The 17,605-nt window shown below is 40.8% G+C and overlaps 1 protein-coding gene across 1 annotated transcript in view; it reads left to right on the plus strand.

The window, feature by feature from the left end:
- Positions 1-8,192, plus strand: part of abracl.L (ABRA C-terminal like L homeolog) — a 53,362-nt gene extending 45,170 nt beyond the window's left edge. The window contains 1 exon segment of the mRNA NM_001171619.1: positions 7,800-8,192. Within this exon segment, the coding sequence (NP_001165090.1) occupies positions 7,800-7,984 (185 nt within the window). The 3' untranslated portion in view covers positions 7,985-8,192.
- Positions 8,193-17,605: the final 9,413 nt, after the last annotated feature.

The raw sequence follows: 17,605 nt of genomic DNA on the forward strand, positions 1-17,605 counted from the left end.
TCTAATTGATCACATTTGCCTTTTCTGTATCTGTTACAACCATATTGTTACCATTATTTAAAGGAGCAACAATCTCAACCCGCATCTTTTTACTATTGATATACTAAAAATAACTTTTTGGCGTCAGTCTTAACCACAATGCATTCTTCATTTTCTATCTTTGCCTTCTGGATTGCTGTTTTACAACATTTATTATAGTATTTATATTCATTAAATGCAGCTTCTGTCCCTGCAGACTTGTAGTTTTTAAATGCCTTTCTCTTCTTTCCTTTAATTTTTTTTTACTTCTGTTTTAATTCACATAGGATGGTTCTTCGTGTTTCTACATTTACTCCTTAAGAAAATAAATTGAGAACAGTGACAATTTAATATAATTTTAAAATGACAAAGCCAATTTATTTTCTGTGTTTTAGTAGAAAACATAATGGCCCAATCGATGCTGTGAAGGGCAGCTCTTAAGGAGTTAAAATTAGCTTTTCTGAAATTCAGGGTTTTTGTTGCCCCAGTGTATTTTTTATTTTTTTTTTTGCACCAGACATGAAGAGGGTTTTATATCAATGGTCGAGTTGATTTTTACCCAAAAAAATTGAGTTTGCAAGGATACTTTTTAGTCAAAACGAAATCATAAAACTAAAAATCCAAAAATACTCCAGCTAAAACCTGTTGAGGTCATGTAGAGTTCCCTTCAACCAATTGAAAATGTTTTTAGCGTTCGTGATTAGTGATGAGTGAATTTTTTGCCAAGTTCTGCTGGCAAAATGACGCCCATACACCCCAATGGGTGAAAATAATTGTCGCTCGTCAAAAAAAATGTTCATAAATTAGAAAACATTGGAGTTGTGAGTTCATTCAAGATATAAAAAACCCCACAAACCTCTAAAATTGACCTATGATAAATAACCCCCTAAATGAGATATTATTATGGTCACTATTACCCAGGGGTTTAATTATTTGCACATTTGCTATACGTTCTGGGTCATTAAAGATCACTAGATCCAGTATAGCATAGTTTCTGGTTGGCTTCTCAACAACCTGTGCAATAAAAATTTCATGCAGCAAGTTTATAAACTTGTTCCCATAAACTGTCCTGCAAGTCTTGTTGCTACTGTCAATATATTGTTGCTACTGTCAATATATGGGAAATTCCCCATTATCGTTACTTTCCCCAAACTAGAAGCCTTTTCTATTTGCATCAGAAGCTTAGCCTCCTCCTCCTCGCTTACATTAGGGGGTCTGTAGTATACCCCTACTGTTAATTTGCTGGACTCTTTACAATCAGTAAAAGCTCCACTCATAAGACTTCAGCCCTCTCATTTTCTAACATTACCTCCTCCTTTATATTTGCTTTAAATCTTGCCTAACAAACAGTCATACCCACCCTCATTTTCTATAGCCTATGTCCATCTGAATCAAAGTATAGCTACTGATTAGTGATGGGCGAATTTATTCGCCAGGCGCGAATTCGCGGCGAATTTGTGCGTTTCGCCGCCAGCGAATAAATTCGCGAAACGCCCGCGAAAATTCGCGTCAAAATTTTTTTTCGAAAAAACGGGCGCCGGCGCCAAAAACGGGCGCAGGCGTCGGAAAAACGGGCACCGGCGTCAAAAACGAGACGCCGGTGCCGTTTCGCGAATTTTTCGCCGTTTCGCGAATTTCGCGCGAAATTCACGAATTTTTCGGCGAAGCGAAACGGCGCAAATTCGCCCATCACTACTACTGATATTAACTGGCCAGTCATGTGTCAGCCATGTTTCGCAACACCAATCACATCATATTTCCACTCCAGCTCTCCCATTTTACCAGTCAGACTCCTTGCATTTTAAAACATACATGTAATACTGGTACCAGTGTGAGAATTTTTTAAATACAACATGTGGTCCTTCCTGTCCTTAACAGTACCCCCAACCAAATGTCCTCCCCCATTTTCCTTTACTATGCCCATCTAACCTGTCTTTCACATAATCCCTTACTGGTCCCCTTCCCTATACTTGGTTTAAAATCTCCTCCAATTTTCTAGTCATCTTCTCCCCAAAGCAGCTGCACAATCATCATTGAGGTACAGCCCATTCCTGGCAAAGAGCCTGAAGCCAACTAAAAATTGGCGGGGAACCGCTGTAACTGCAGTTAGCCACTCCATGGGGAGTGGGTATGGCGGAAGCCCAGGGATGTACCCATAGATGATAGGAGGCACAGACATAAGCAGACTGAAGATTTAATAGCAACCAATAATGTAAACAAAGACAGGAATATTCAAAGCGAAAGTCAGGATCAGGCCAAGGTCATAAACAGGGATTCCACAGGATATGAGGAATTGGGGTACTCACACAGGAAACAAGAATCAAGATAACAAGGTTTTCAGGAACAAGGCTTTCAGGTAACAAGGTTTTCAAGGTTCAAGGTTTTCAAGGTTCAAGGTTTTCAAGGTTTTCAAGGTTCAGGTCCGCAGGTCAGGAACAAGCATATACATTCAATGACTCAGCCCTGAGCAAAGCTCAGGGTGGGGTTTATAAAGGGAAGGTGATTAGGAATGGGAGACACATGAGGGTGGGTGAAAAACAGGGAGGAGACATACTGAGAAAAAAAAAAAACATTGGCGGCAGGGGCCCCCTTATAAGTTAAAAAAAATTGGGGCCACCAAAAAGAAAATTAATTTTTTTTTTTAAAAAAAAAACCAAAAAAAAACAATGGTGGCAAGGGGCCCCTTATGAGTTAAAAAAAAAATTGGGGCCCCAAAAAAAAAGTTTTAAAAAAAAGATTGGTGGCAGGGGCCTATAGAATATTAAAATAATACATTGGTGGCCAGGGGATTAAAAAAACAAACAAACCACAAACTGGTGTTCAGTAGGATTGAACTCATGGCTTCAGTACTTCAACTTCGCCTCCTTTCGTGACTTCGGGTCTTTGCGCCGCTTCAGGACTTCAATTTCGGCTGTTTTAGTGACTTCGGGTCTTTGCGCTGCTTCAGGACTTCGGCTTCGCTGTTTTCGTGACTTCGGGTCTTTTCGGCGCTTCGTGACTTCGGCTTTTTCCGTGACTTTGGGTCTTTTCGGCACATCGGCTTCGGCTTTTCGGCACTTCCGCATTCGGCAACGCAAGAGGCAAGACGTACGGCTCGGGCGCTCGTAAGGGGGGCCCGGATCTTTAAAAAATGCAGCTCTGCCGGGCCCCCCTTCATGCCCGGGCCCGGTACACTTGTCCCCCCTGTCCCCCCCTGATGGCGGCCCTGGCCCCAAGAGCCTCCAGTGGCTCACCTGGTAAGTGTAGAGTCCCAGACACAGGAAACCAGGGATTGAGTCCTGGCTGATACTGACAGAAATCAACCCAGTTCTCCAGAGACATTGCCACCCAGGGTGCTTTGAGAGTCACCCTACTCCATACATGCTAGTTCAGAGCTGTCCTCCCCAGTATCTTCATCAACAATGGCTAATATGTTGCTGTGGACCAGCCCCTACACCCTTCTGCCACCTTTTTCATCTCTTAACTGTCATAAACTTGTCTCTCTCATTTGCCTCCACTGCCCTTTCTCCACCCCCACTGCATTGGTCCCTGCCAGTGGTTGCTCTTCTAGCCCCCTTTCCTCCCCATGTTTGCCGTCAGTGCTGCAAGTTCTTCCCTTAGAGTAGTGGCCAACTGTGAGATTTGCGATTATTTATGCACAACTGCGGGCAACAAAATTCCCATTGGAAATAACTGAAATCACTGGCGCTAAAACCACCATATCGCAAAGTAGCCCAAAGTTTCCTCCTGCCCTTAGTCTGCAGTTCAGATTCCAAGATGAAAACCCACCTGCATCTCTCTCATGTAAATGCTGCCTAGAACTGCTGCTCCAGAACCACATACAAGACAAGATACACACTGAGTGATACCAGCAAACCCACTGGAACTCATAATTACACTAGATACTTAAGCCTATAGGGGACCTCCTAGAACCTATTTGGAGTCAATTGGTGGACTTTGAAAAATCAACGTTTTTTTGGGGGGGGGGGGAACTTTGAATCGTAAGGTTCGAATGTGCTATTACTACAATTCGAATTAGATTGAAAACTGACCTATTCGATTGAAACTGACCTATTCGGCCAAAAAAAAACTTTGAATTCAAATTTTGAAGTTTTTAAAATTCTAAATTCGACCCTTGATAAATATGCCTTTTAGATCACATGCAACTCACCGCTTAGCAGCTCCCCACTCACTGTGCAGTCAGAAAATGATTGATGTGTCAACCCAAAGAACACAAAGCCTGTAGAGAATTTACCTGATTAACTCCTCCCCCTTAATTAGTAGGCAGAGGGAAATCAGGAAAAAAATGCTGCTTGCTACCAGTAGTAAAAATCAACCCCTCTCTAACTTGAAAAAATGTGCCCCTTAGAAACTATACAACAGACAAAACAAATGCACTAAATGTATACACCAGCTTACCCCACACAGCGAGAAGAAAAAGCTGTGTCAGGTAACTCAGAAACACACAGCAGTCCATTATTTGCGCTTACTCCCTCCTTGCACCCAGCACTTCCAGCAAACACCAAGGCCTTTAGGTTTTAAACACCTGCTAAACACTTAATTCACATGCAACACTTGCTGTGCAGTCAGAAACTTATTGAGGTATCAAAAACCCTGTGTATATTTCCAGTTTTTGAAATTTAGCTGGCCAGTTCTCTTTCTTCCTAGAAGATGGCAACCATTCTTCTTTGGCTTTGTAAAATACAAGCCTGGCTACCTTATGCCTAGGGACTCTATTGGGCCCGATATAGCCCCTAGAGATGTGGTAGCAGGCTTGTAATTTACAAAACCAAAGAAGAACTTTGTGTATGTGATCATTGGCAACTTCTAGTTTGTGTATTTCAGGCATAACATAGACTTGAAGCACAGCACCGGTTTATGTTTAAGAATAAAAAGCCTTTATTAAGCACATTTGGCAACGATCTGGGTACAGCGACGTTTCAGGCCCTGTGGCCTTTTCTCAAGCTTACCAGCTGCTACAAAGTTACTTCCTTTTATACACAGAAGGCAATAGGCCATCTACTGGCGTTATCTTTACTTATAACTTTGTTACAATGCTTCTCACTAATAAAAACAAAAATGTTACAATCTTTCAGGCATAAGAGCCAATATCCGTTTCTGTACGATCTGTCCTCTAGTTCTGCCACTTTATTTTGTAGTGTTTCTAGGTATGCTTGTGTTATGTCTGCCAGGTCGTTGTGAGCCTTCATAAACTCCCCCATTTTTACCTCAAATTGTGCTGTGCGTTTACCTATATGTTGTATTTACCTTCTCAGGTCTGTTGCCAGCTGTTTAATGTTAATTTAGAAATGTAGTTTTAGATCGGCAAGCAGTTCCTGGCATTGCTGAGCAGTGCTGGGGCTATGTCTGCTGAAGAATGTGCCATGCCTCTTAGACTGTGTAGTGGTGTCCTGTTTGTGTTCTTTTTTTTTTGGCCCATCATATGCTCCGGTTGTTCCTCTGATTAGCCAAAGGGCTGTTTGTGAACTGCATAAGAAATCTCTAAATTAGAGTAGAGCAGTAGTCATCCTGCTGAACTGGCAAACTCCACCCCCCATTTTCAACATATTTTTTATTTTTTGTAACTTACATTTTTTATTGATTTTAAACAACATACAGAAAAAAAAATGGAAAGGAAAAAAAAGAACATTCATTTTTATTGCAGCAATCTTACCAAATCATGAAAGTGTGTGAGATAAGCTGGTTTTCATTTTTAATTTCGGCTTTAATAAGAGGAGGTAATTTTTTTACCCAAGTAGGAAGTCTAATCTGTTTTCCAGTTGTATTTGTAATGGGATTGTAGGGCCTCTTCCCTGTTTTCTGGCAAGATTATTGGCAAAGCTTCAGTTTTAGTGATATTATATTTATATCCGGAAAGTATGCCATAGAGATCTAAAAGGGTACATAGCGCTGGGAGGTAGATATGAGGTGAAGTTAGAGTTAAAACAACATAACTGGCACAGGATGTCATTTTGTATTGGGTCAGTCCATTATATTTGAATAATTTCTGATGTTTGCTGCTAAAGGCTCTATACTACCTACACCCGTAGGATAAATTTGCTGGGTCAAAGCATTTATGTATAGTTCAAGAGGACCCGCACTCCTTGGTCCGTGAACTTGTGCATCCAACGTTTCGACCCACATTAGGGCCTTTATCAAGGACTGTCTTTGATAAAGCCCTAATGTGGGTCAAAACGTTGGATGCACAAGTTTGAAAAATAAAAATAATTACCCCCCTTAATTGTTTGGAGTTTTGTTTATCATTGGTTGAGCTTTCAAAGTAGCAACTTCCTTTTAATATGTAACCTGCCTTATGGAAACTGTAGTATTTCAGCAGTGCCATAAAGTTTATTGGATTAACAGAAAATATGCAATCTGCATCACAACAAAATTAGATGCTTCCTATAGTCTTTGATGAGATTCTGGATGGCGGTATTTTTGACCATTCATCCATACAAAATTTCTCCAGTTCAGCTACATTTGATGGCTGCCAGCATGGACAGCCTGCTTCAAATCATCCCATAAATTTTCAATGATAGTCAAGTCTGGGGACACCTCCCTCTGCATAAATGCCTGTGTGTTTAGGGTCATTGTCTTGTTGGAATATTCAACCCCTGCATAACTTCAACTTTGTGACTGATGCTTGAACATTATCCTGATGAATTTGTTGATATTGGGCTGAATTTATCTGACCCTCGACTTTAACAAGGGCCCCAGTCCCTGAACTAGCCACACAGCATGATGGAACCTTCACCAAATTTGACAGTAGTAGGTAGCAGGTGTTTTACTTGGAATGCGCGGTGTTCTTCTTCCACCATGCAAAGCGCTTTTTGTTATAACATAGTAACATAGTAAGGTTGAAAAAAGACACATGTCCATCAAGTTCAACCTTCTAGTCTATTTTTTTATCTGCCTAACTGCTAGTTGATCCAGAGGAAGGCAAAAAACGCAACTGAAGCCTCTCCAATTTGCCTCAGATGGGGAAAAATTCCTTCCTGACTCCAAAATGGCAATCGGACTAGTCCCTGGATCAACTTGTACTATGAGCTATCTCCCATAACCCTTGTATTCCCTCACTTGCTAAAAAGCAATCCAACCCCTTCTTAAAGGGGAAGGAAACCTCGTCGGCGCTAACCCCCCTCCCCCCTCCCGTGTATTGCCCCCCCTCCCTCCTCCCCCCTGGCCTACCCCTCCCGCTGGGCAAATGCCCCTAACTTGTTACTTACCCTTCTGCGCAGGTCCAGTCCAGGGAGTTCACAGACGACATCTTCTTCCACGCGATCTTCTTCCTCCTTTGACCGGCGTTTTGGCGCATGCGCAGTAGGAGCATTTCGCCGGTACGGATCTACTGCGCATGCGCCAAAAGTCACGCGCATGCGCAGTAGATCGTACCGGCGAAACGATCCTACTGCGCATGCGCCGGTCAAAGGAGGAAGAAGATCGCGTGGAAGAAGATGTCGCCTGTGAACTCCCTGGACTGGACCTGCGCAGAAGGGTAAGTAACAAGTTAGGGGCATTTGCCCAGCGGGAGGGGTAGGCCAGGGGGGAGGAGGGAGGGGGGCAACACACGGGAGGGGAGGTGGGGGGTTAGCGCCGAGGAGGTAATCAAATAAGTGATGATTGTAAATTTATTATAAGGTCTATTTGTGGTTTTCTTTGCATCATTGTTTGTTTAGCTACATCATTTTAGAAGTACCTTTGCAAATAGCATCTTTGCATTTGTATTTAAAAATTAGCCCTATATTGTTTAATCTCGAATGTAGTTTGCATTTACACATTTTCAAATATTTCTTCTAATGCAGGTAACAACGGAAAGTTCAGCGTGAAATTTGGTGTGTTATTTTCTGATGACAAATGTGCCAACCTATTTGAAGCTTTAGTAGGAACTCTGAAAGCTGCCAAAAAGAGGAAGATCATAACTTATCAAGGAGAACTTCTTTTACAAGGAGTCCATGACAATGTAGACATTGTACTTTTGCAAGATTGAAATAAAATGTCAGCAATACCTTGCTAGTGCCATTGAGACTTTTAGGATATAAAAGTTTTTTTAGGCAAACCATAAATATAATCTAATGATGAAACATGCTATTCTTTTTAGATATTTTCATCTTGTTGTAGATTTCCCAAGACTGAAACTTTGAAAATGTGCTAATTTTTGTAAACCGGAATGACAACACAAGCAATAAAAAAACAAATAAAAAAACTTTAAAGACTCTCTCTTGTACAAACTAGATTTGCCTATGTTTAGTCTTTTCGAGGCCTTGAAAAGTTTATGTAGGAAGTAAGGAGTGGTTATGTCACGGCTAATTTTAGAGGATATTGTTAACGTTGTCAACCATTGGTTGAATAAACATTTGTTCAAAGAAAAAATCAAAGGTTTGTTGAGTGACAAATTATGTAATTATAGACTGATCAATTATCACTGACTCTTTGATTACAATAATATTATAAGAAACAAGCATGAGGTAATCAGCGATTGTTTTTCAAAAACAATATAGTATAATTCTATATTTATATTTTTTTTAAACTTGAATTTGCTCTTACTAAAGGTTATACATATGTACATTTAAGTCTAGTGGTACATAGGGCTTGTTGGCAGATGTGGTCTGTATCTATTCAACAGGGCTGTTCAATGACTTTTCTTTACCTTTGTTTTCTATGCAAAGTACAGTGAACACAGACACAAGGGAGCCCTGAAATTAACACCTGCCTTGAAAAAGTATTACTTTCAAGTCTCCCTTTTCACCTACATACACAAATGACTTGCACCAAAAGAATTGCTTGCAAACCAGTTTCTGGCACCCCCAAGCAGTGCCATACCAGAAATGATATAATTTGAACACACACATTAATGCACTAACAATGAAGTGACAACACTTGTGCAATTTATCAATGTGACTGTTTATATGTGTCTACATTTCTTAATGTACTAATGTTACTATTTTGTGACCTGCTATTATGTTGGAATTCTGTGGAGAAATGGTGTAATAACTCTAGCTCATTGAACTTTTTTAGTTGTTCATTTGACCTATGGTACATAATTTTGAGAGTGGAGAAACAGAATGTATTAGTCAATGTTTTAATGCGTGTTTAAGGGATACTGTTATCAATATAAAACTTGAGAATATTTTGTAATACAGTAAAATTTTGTGGGTAAAATTATTCAAAATTATATATAGAAGTAATCACTTTTTGTGTTTGCATGGAATTTATCCAAGGGTAATGGTACACCTCAAGTTTTCTCAGCTGTCATTAAGGGTAGTTGAATTGACAAAAAAACCAAAAAATTTGATGTGTTCTTCTACCCTATGGGCAATGGCACACTGGGCATTTTGCTGCTGCAAGGGAATCTATTTTTTGCACTGGTGATAAAAATCCCACTGTGCAATTGGCGTAAGGCTGCCAGGGCATGCCAATACCACCCATGCTGTCTTGGCATCTCCCTGCAGATCTTCTCAACTTCATTAGTTCCTGTATTTTCCAGCTAGGAATTTGTCATTAATAGACCAGCTACAGGCACCATGAGTAAACAGTCACAAGCCATGTTCAACAGTCTCGGCTTCTTCCAGATCCTCTTCTTGCAGTTAGGTAATTTACGGAGCTTTCCAGTTCCAAATGCACATGCGCCATATATGGACATGTTGGCGCTCAAATAACGAAGAAACCGAGGCTGACGAACATGACACCCCTGTGCTCCGCTGCACTGTTCTGCAGTAACACTGTGCAGGGGGGAGGGGGGCCAGTAGGGACTTTTGACTGGGGGGGTTTAGTTCTCCTTTAATAGGCAGAGGCCTAGTGTGAGAAAGGAAGCAGGTACCATACTGCTACAGTAGCAGTAGAAGAGCCTTGTAACATAGAAAGTTAGTTTGAAAAAAGACACATCCTTCAAGTTCAACCTTTTAACTCTATTTTAACCTGCCTAATTGCTAGTTGATCCAGAGGAAGGCAAACAACCCCATTTGAGCCTCTCCAATTTGCCTCAGAGGGGGAAAAATCCTTCCTGACTCCAAGATGGAGTCAGAATCGGACTAGTCCCTGGATCAACTTGTAGTATGAGCTTTCTTCCATAACCCTGTATTCCCTCACTTGCTAAAAATCCATCCAGCCCCTTCTTAAAGCTATCTAATGTATCAGCCTAAATGACTGATTCAGGGAGAGTATTCCACATCTTCACAGCTCTCACTGTAAAAAAAAAAAAACCCTCTGAACATTTAGGTGGAACCTCCTTTCTTCTAATCGTAATGGGTGATTTTGCATTAGCTGAAAAGACCTATTGGTAAATAAAGCATTAGAGACATTATTATATGATCCCCTTATATATTTATACTTAGTTATCATATCACCCATTAAGCACCTCTTCTCCAGCGTGAACAACCCCAATTTGGCCAGTCTTTCCTTATAGCCAAGGTTTTCCATACCTTTTACCAACTTAGTTGCCCTTCTCTGTACTCTCTCTAATTCAATAATGTCCTGTTTGAGCACTGGAGACCAAAACTGTATGGCATATTCTAGATGGGGCCTTACCAGTGTTCTATACAGTGAAAGAATGACCCCCTTCTCCTGTGAATCTATGCCCCTTTTAATACAGCTCAAGACCATATTTTCCTTTGATGTTGCTGAACGATTGAATTGAATGCTTGCTACAGCCAAGTTTAATATATACAAGGACTCCAATGTCATTTTCCATTATGGATTTGCCTAGTGCAGTCCCATTAACCCTTTCCCTGCCAGCTGTTTTGTCCTAGATGCGAACATCTACTTCCAAGCAGTTTTTAGATATTTTGCACTCTTTCACTTTAAGGGCCTTTCCTGGGGTGGTCTTTTAGTTTACCCAGGAAAACAATATATTGTTTTTTTCAGGACAACCTGAACTTTCACAATATGCAAGAATTTTGGTGTAATTCTACTTCTGTAAAAAAATATAGGCTTCTAAGTGTCTAACAAACCATTCCTAAATTTGGTGATTTTGGCGACATTTCCAAAAATCACCTAAAAATTTCTAACCTGCAGCATCATATTACCCACATACTTTTAGGTATCAAGAGAAATCACCCCAAATATGAAAGCCTAGGGTCCTCTGAACAGTTTGATGCCCAATATGTATAGGTGTTCCCAAGCACGTGGCATATAGGGGCCCCAAAAGGAAGACCCCCATATGGTCTGTCATTTCAGATACTTCAAAATCAACACATTTACATCGTTTTGAGGGGGACAAATGTAGAAAAAAGTAAGTTCACCCCCAGAAAACCATATATTTTTGGAAAGTAAACATTGCCACAAATCTAAATTGGGTATGCATGTCTTTGTACTCCAAAGTACCAAGCCGCAAACCATTCCAAAATTTGGTGATTTTGGTGACATTTCCAAAAATAACTTAAAAATGTCTACCCTGCAGCATTGTATTTCCCACATACTTTTAGGTATCCAGATAAATCACCCTAAATATGAAAGCTTAGGGTCCTGTGAACAGTTTGATGCCCAATATGTATAGTTGTACCCAAGCACTTGGCATATAGGGGCCCCAAAAGGAAGATCCCCATATGGTCTGGGGGGCAAATGTAGAAAAAAGTAAGTTCACCCCAGAAAACCATATATTTTCAGAAAGTACACATTGCCACAAATCTAAATTGGGTATGCATGACTTTGTACTACAAAATACCAAGCTGCAAGCCTTTCCTAAATTTGGCAATAAAAGCAACAGTTTTTACATTTTTGAAAATTGCCTTAAAATATTGCAATTGGCCGCATTTATCTCACCCAATTTCTTACATACAATTGTAAAACACAATAAATACTGATGCCAAGGGTCAACTGAACCGTTTGATGCCCAATATGCATTGATATCCCAAGGCAGCTGGCATGTGCGGACCCCAAATGAAAATAGTGCATATGATTTTTCTCCGTTACTGATTCGCCTTCTGTGAACATAGACCCTTGACTTCATATTATGTGCCTCAAAACCCTCCTAACAGCAAACACCCCCCCAAAACCATATATTTTTGGAAAGTACACATTCTGACAAATCCAACAAAGATAAAGACGTCTTTCTAAACCAAACTACCAAACTGCAAAGATTTTCTAAACGTAGAGGTTTTTACATTACTGAAAATCGCCTAAAATTGTTGCAGTTTGCCGCATTTATCGCACAAAATGTTTTACGTATGAAGAAAAATCACCCTAAATATGGACGTCAGAGGTATACTGAATAGTTTGATGCCCAATATGCATAGATTTACCAAAGTATGTGGCGTGTACGGACCCCAAATGAAAAACGTGCATATGACTTTTCACGCTGGCCGACTAAGCTGCAGAAAAGAGAGCCCCAACTGTGCGTTAATTGTTGTAAGACCCACAAAATGTAAAAAGACCCCCAGAAAATGATATATTTTTGGAAAGCATATATTCTGGCGAATAAAACTAAGTAAAACAAATCTTTCTATACCAAAGCACCAAACAGCAAAACAATACTAAAGATTAATAAGGAACAATAATGCAGGGATAAAATTGCAATAAAACCACAAAAATAGCGTAAATCAATGAAATAACAAAATAATTGATCCGACAGCATAATTAGTGGCCGAAATCGATTATCCAATAGTCACGCTGTCAAAATAACATGTTTTTAGGCAAAACAAACGGTACAATGAATAAGTAAAAAAAAAACAAAAAAACACCTGTTTGTGAGTTTTTGTGTATACATATTTGTGCACTAATAAAAGTTGTCTGAGTGTGCAAATACATGTAAATAAGTGTAAATAAGTGTACAAAATCGACCAAGTGTGCTAAAATAAAAAAAAATAAAAAAAAATAAAAAATTTTACTAAAATGTTTTGTATAAGTGTATAAATGTACTGTAGGTATGTGTAAGTGCAGGTAAATGTGTCACAGATCCGACTCGACAGCCCCCCCAGCCTTGTTGCTCAGGGGGCTGTCAACCCTTCTGACTCTCTGCGGAGGTGGCAAAAGTCGCCGGTGCAGAGAGAAGGGCTCAGCTGCAGGAGAACGTACAAGGTACGTTCTTGGCAGCCTGAGCCCTGAACCGCCAGCACCTACGCCGTATGGGTTAAGGGTATATGTGGCTTGGATATTTTTACATCCCATTTGCATGACTTTACATTTATCAACGTTGAATCTCATTTGCCACTTAGCTGCCAGTTTGTCAAGATCCTGTAGCAAGGATGCTGTATCCTGGATGGCATTAATTGGACTGTATAGTTACAATACCCTCCCCTAAGGCATTAAAGTTAAATAAAAGTGGACCCAATATTAAGCCATGAAGGACCCCACTAAAAATCAAATTCTCTGACATAACCTGTACTTCATAAAGCCATGCTGATTGCTGCTCATAATGCCATTCGTTAGGACAAAATTTTGAATATGTCCCTTAAAAAGCCTTAAAATAATTTGCCCACCACAGATGTAAAACTTACTGGCCTGTAATTGCCAGCCTGAGATCGTAATCCCTTTTTAAATATTGGAATCACATCAACTTTCCTCCATCCCAGATAAGTGAATCTGAGAAAATCAGAAACTGAACTAAGCTCTCTTAGAGCTCTGGGTGTATGCCATCTGGCCCAGGTGCCTTTTTTTTTACATGAATTTGTATTAAAGCTTTATGAATCATATCCTGAGTCAGCCACTGACTAGATTGAGCTAAACCAACAAGTGCAGCTATGAAGTGAGCCTGGGAACTCGGACTCCTCTATTGTATACACTAAAGAAACAATCAAAATAAAGGAAGAAAAGACAGGTTAGTTTGTCCTTTAGTTGTGGTTCCTCCTGCCGATCCTTCCACAGTCTTCCCGCTGTGTATAGAAAGTCACAGATGAGGACCAGCGCCTGGGGCAACGGAGAAATCAAGAACACTATATGACGTAGTAAATTCCAATTAGGTTAAATGACACCCTGTGTGTAGCTCTAGCTTCTATTGGTGCAGTTCCTTGGATGAACTGATCCTCTCCCCTTGTTTCTCCAATAGTATATTTCAAACGCCTCCACCAATTCAACAGAAGTGCCTACTTACAAGACCAGTGTTTGGAGTATCGCATGTAATAAATCCTAGTTGTAACTCCTTCTTGCAGTATACCTTTAGCTCCAGAAAAGGGAACATAGAAATCCCATAGTGTAATTCTATTTATTTAAAAATATTTTTAAAAAAGTATTGCACTCACATTTACAATGAAGTTCGTCACACCTCATAATGTCAAGTCCTTATGCGGGTTGGCTCTGGAGTGTAGGGAATGATGTTATTGCCAGCAAAGTTTTTTTCTCCCCCTCTCTCTCCTCGTGGTGTCCCCTGCAGCTTGTGATGACATCACTTCGCCTGACACGTTTCACTGATCCTATTGGCTTCATCAGAGGCATGTAGCTTACTGTGCGTATTTCCCTTTTGAAGATGGCCAACCGGTTCCTATAGCAACCCTCCTCCCTTTCATTCAGATTGCGGTTCTTTCTGCAATTCTGGATTGGCGCTGTTCCGGTTCCTTTGGTTCTCATGGCAGCCAAACGAGCGTCTGTGTGTTTTAAAAGCTTAAAAACTTGGATATTTCACAGAGCTGGTATAAAATCTGTTGTTGGAGAACAATTTACATTTGACATATTTATTTTATACTCATGCACACCCATGTCCTTGTAGAATCCTCTTTACTATACGTATTGTTATTTTATATTCTTAAATACATATTTTTAAAAAAAATGCGTTGGATCAAATTTATACAGAATTAATTTAAATAGACCTATTAATTCTTAATGTGAATATCATTCCCCCTTAAATTAAATTGTTCAGGGCTTTTCATAAATACATCCTATTAATTACAGTTAGTACAGTGACAATTCATCAATTCAGAATACATTCATACGAGTGTACCTAATTTTTTTTTTCTTATGTGATGTGTTAGTGATATCCTCAAATTGATTTGTTCTATATACTTCGGGAATTTTCGAAGTAAAAAAATTCGAAATTCAAAGTAATTTTTTTGGATACTACGACTTTGAATTTACTTTGACTTCAATTCAAAGTAAAAATCGTTCGAATATTCGACCAGTCGAATACTGTCTCTTTAAAAAAAACTTTGACTTCAATACTTCGCCATACAATACTTTGATCGCCCTAAGCTCCCGTTATCTTCTTAAAGGAAAACTATACCCCCCAAATGAATACTTAAGCAACAGATAGTTTATATCTAATTGAATGACATATTAAAGAATCTTACCAAACTGGAATATATATTTACATAAATATTGCCCTTTTACATCTCTTGCCTTGAACCACCATTTCGTGACTCTATCTGTGCTGCCTCAGAGATCACCTGACCAGAAATACTACAACACTAACTGTAACAGGAAGAAGTGAGGAAGCAAAAGGCAGAATTCTGTCTGTTAATTGGCTCATGTGACCTTACATGTGGTTTGTATGTGTGCACAGTGAATCTTAAGATCTCAGGGGACGGCCCTTATTTTTTAAAATGGCAATTTTCTATTTATGATCACCCAATGGTACATACTACTAAAAAAGTATATCATTATGATAATGGTTCATTTACATGAAGCAGGGTTTTACACATGAGCTGTTTTACTCAGTATCTTTTAATAGAGACCTACATTGTTAGGGGGGTATAGTTTTCCTTTAATATTGCTCGTGGCACAGGTAATATCTCTGAGAAAATGACTTTGGTAGTCCTCGCCCTCAGCTTTACACCTAGTATTTTTTTTTTTTAAATCATTCTTGAGGACTTCCCCCTCTTCTGTGTTTGTCATTGGTACCTATGTGTACCAAGAACACTGGGTCTTCCGAAGCCCATCGCAATATTCTGTCCACTTGTTGCACCACACGCTGAACCCTAGCATTAGGCAAGCAGCACACTGTTCAGCATGAAGGGTCCTTACAGCAGATTACACTATCCACCTTTCCAATAACTGAATGTAATGGAAACCGATACTCATGTCCAAGATGGCGGCACCCTGCCTCTCCATGTGGATCCTGCTGGTCGCATTGCAGTGTCTTCTCGCCGGCCGATTGGTCGCCGATGCCGACATCAGAACGCCGGCGTCTGGACGCCAGCGTCATGACGTCATTGCATCCAAACTTTTGGTGCCAAGACTGGCCTATTTAACGGAGCTTGGACACTGCAAACATTGCCCAAGTATAGGTTTTATTTTGTGTATTCCTGGGTGTGATTATTGCTTGTCTCATTGATTCTTGCCTGTTTAAATGTATTGACCCTTCTTTGCCTGGATTGAACAATAGACTTTGACTATTCTCTTGCCTAATCCTCCTGTTACCTTGAACCCCGATCTAACAACCTGCCTCCTCCTAGGTCTGCACTCCAACTGTGCCTTCGGGCCCTTACATTATACTTGGGCCATGGACCCCTCTGAGGAGGCTCAAATCCAGCCCGACTTCGGAAGAGTCTTCCGTGGACTGGCCTCATGAATGGAGGTCTACGAAACCCAGCAGACCCACTTTGGTCAAGCTTGGAAAAATTGTCCGCCCTCACAACGGCGACTCCGGTCTCTGCCTCTGCTCCTATTCCTGTGGCTCCTGCTCACGCCTCTGAGCCTCGTATCCCGGCGCCTCCTCTCTACAGTGGTGATCCTGTGGCATGTAGAGGATTCATAAACCAATGTGAGATCCAGTTCACGCTGCTTCCCAATCAATATGTCTCGGAATGCACCAAGGTGGGGTACATTATTACCCGCCTGACTGGAAAGGCTTTGGAATGGGCATCCCCCTGTGGGAGAAAGAGGATCCTTTCATTGATGACTCAAAGGCCTTTATCCAAGATCTGCGCACTGTGTTTGATGCTCCCGACCGGGCATCGTCTGATTCCTCGCGCTTGTTCCAGATTCTTCAGGGATGCGTACTGTGCCAGAATATGCCATAGAGTTCCGCATGTTGGTTGCTGAGATTGGTTGGAACAATGAAAGCTGCCATGCCTCTTTCTACAACGGGCTCTCTATGCGCCTCAAGGATGATTTAGTCTCCCCTGAGCTGTCTACACGCTGGGAAGATCTTATTGCCCTGGCTGTCAAAGTGGATACTCGACAAAGAGAGCACCAAGCTGATAAAGAGCGGGTGAAGAAGTTCCAACCTATTCTGGTTCCTCGCTTCCAGAGACCTTTGCTCCCCAGCACTGCAGCTTCTCCATCATCTGCTTCTGTTCCAGTTTCTCCTTCCACTCCCACAGAAGAGCCAACGCAGATTGGACGAGCCCGTCTCTCCAAAAAGGAGAAACTGCGGAGGAGGGCAGCTGGACTTTGTCTTTATTGTGGGGGCAAATCACATCTGAAGTCTGCAGAAACACTTCCTCCTCACCGGTCATATGACTGCCCCATCGAACTTCTTCCTGGCACTATGCCTCCTCGTGGACGTACTTATCCGCTCTCCCCTGAAACTACAGCGATGAAAGAGTACATCCAGGAAAATCTCCAAAGAGGCTTCATCCACCCATTTTCTTTTCCTGCTGGAGCGGGGTTCTTCTTTGTCGAAAAGATGGATGGCAGTCTACGACCTTGCATCGACTACCAAGGCTTAACAAAATAACCGTGAAAAACTGCTACCCTCTTCCCATCATGTCAGAGTTATTTGATCAGCTCAAGGGTGTCAGTA

The sequence above is a fragment of the Xenopus laevis genome, chromosome 5L (assembly GCF_017654675.1).
Source record: "Xenopus laevis strain J_2021 chromosome 5L, Xenopus_laevis_v10.1, whole genome shotgun sequence".
NCBI classification, from domain to species: Eukaryota; Metazoa; Chordata; class Amphibia; order Anura; family Pipidae; genus Xenopus; species Xenopus laevis.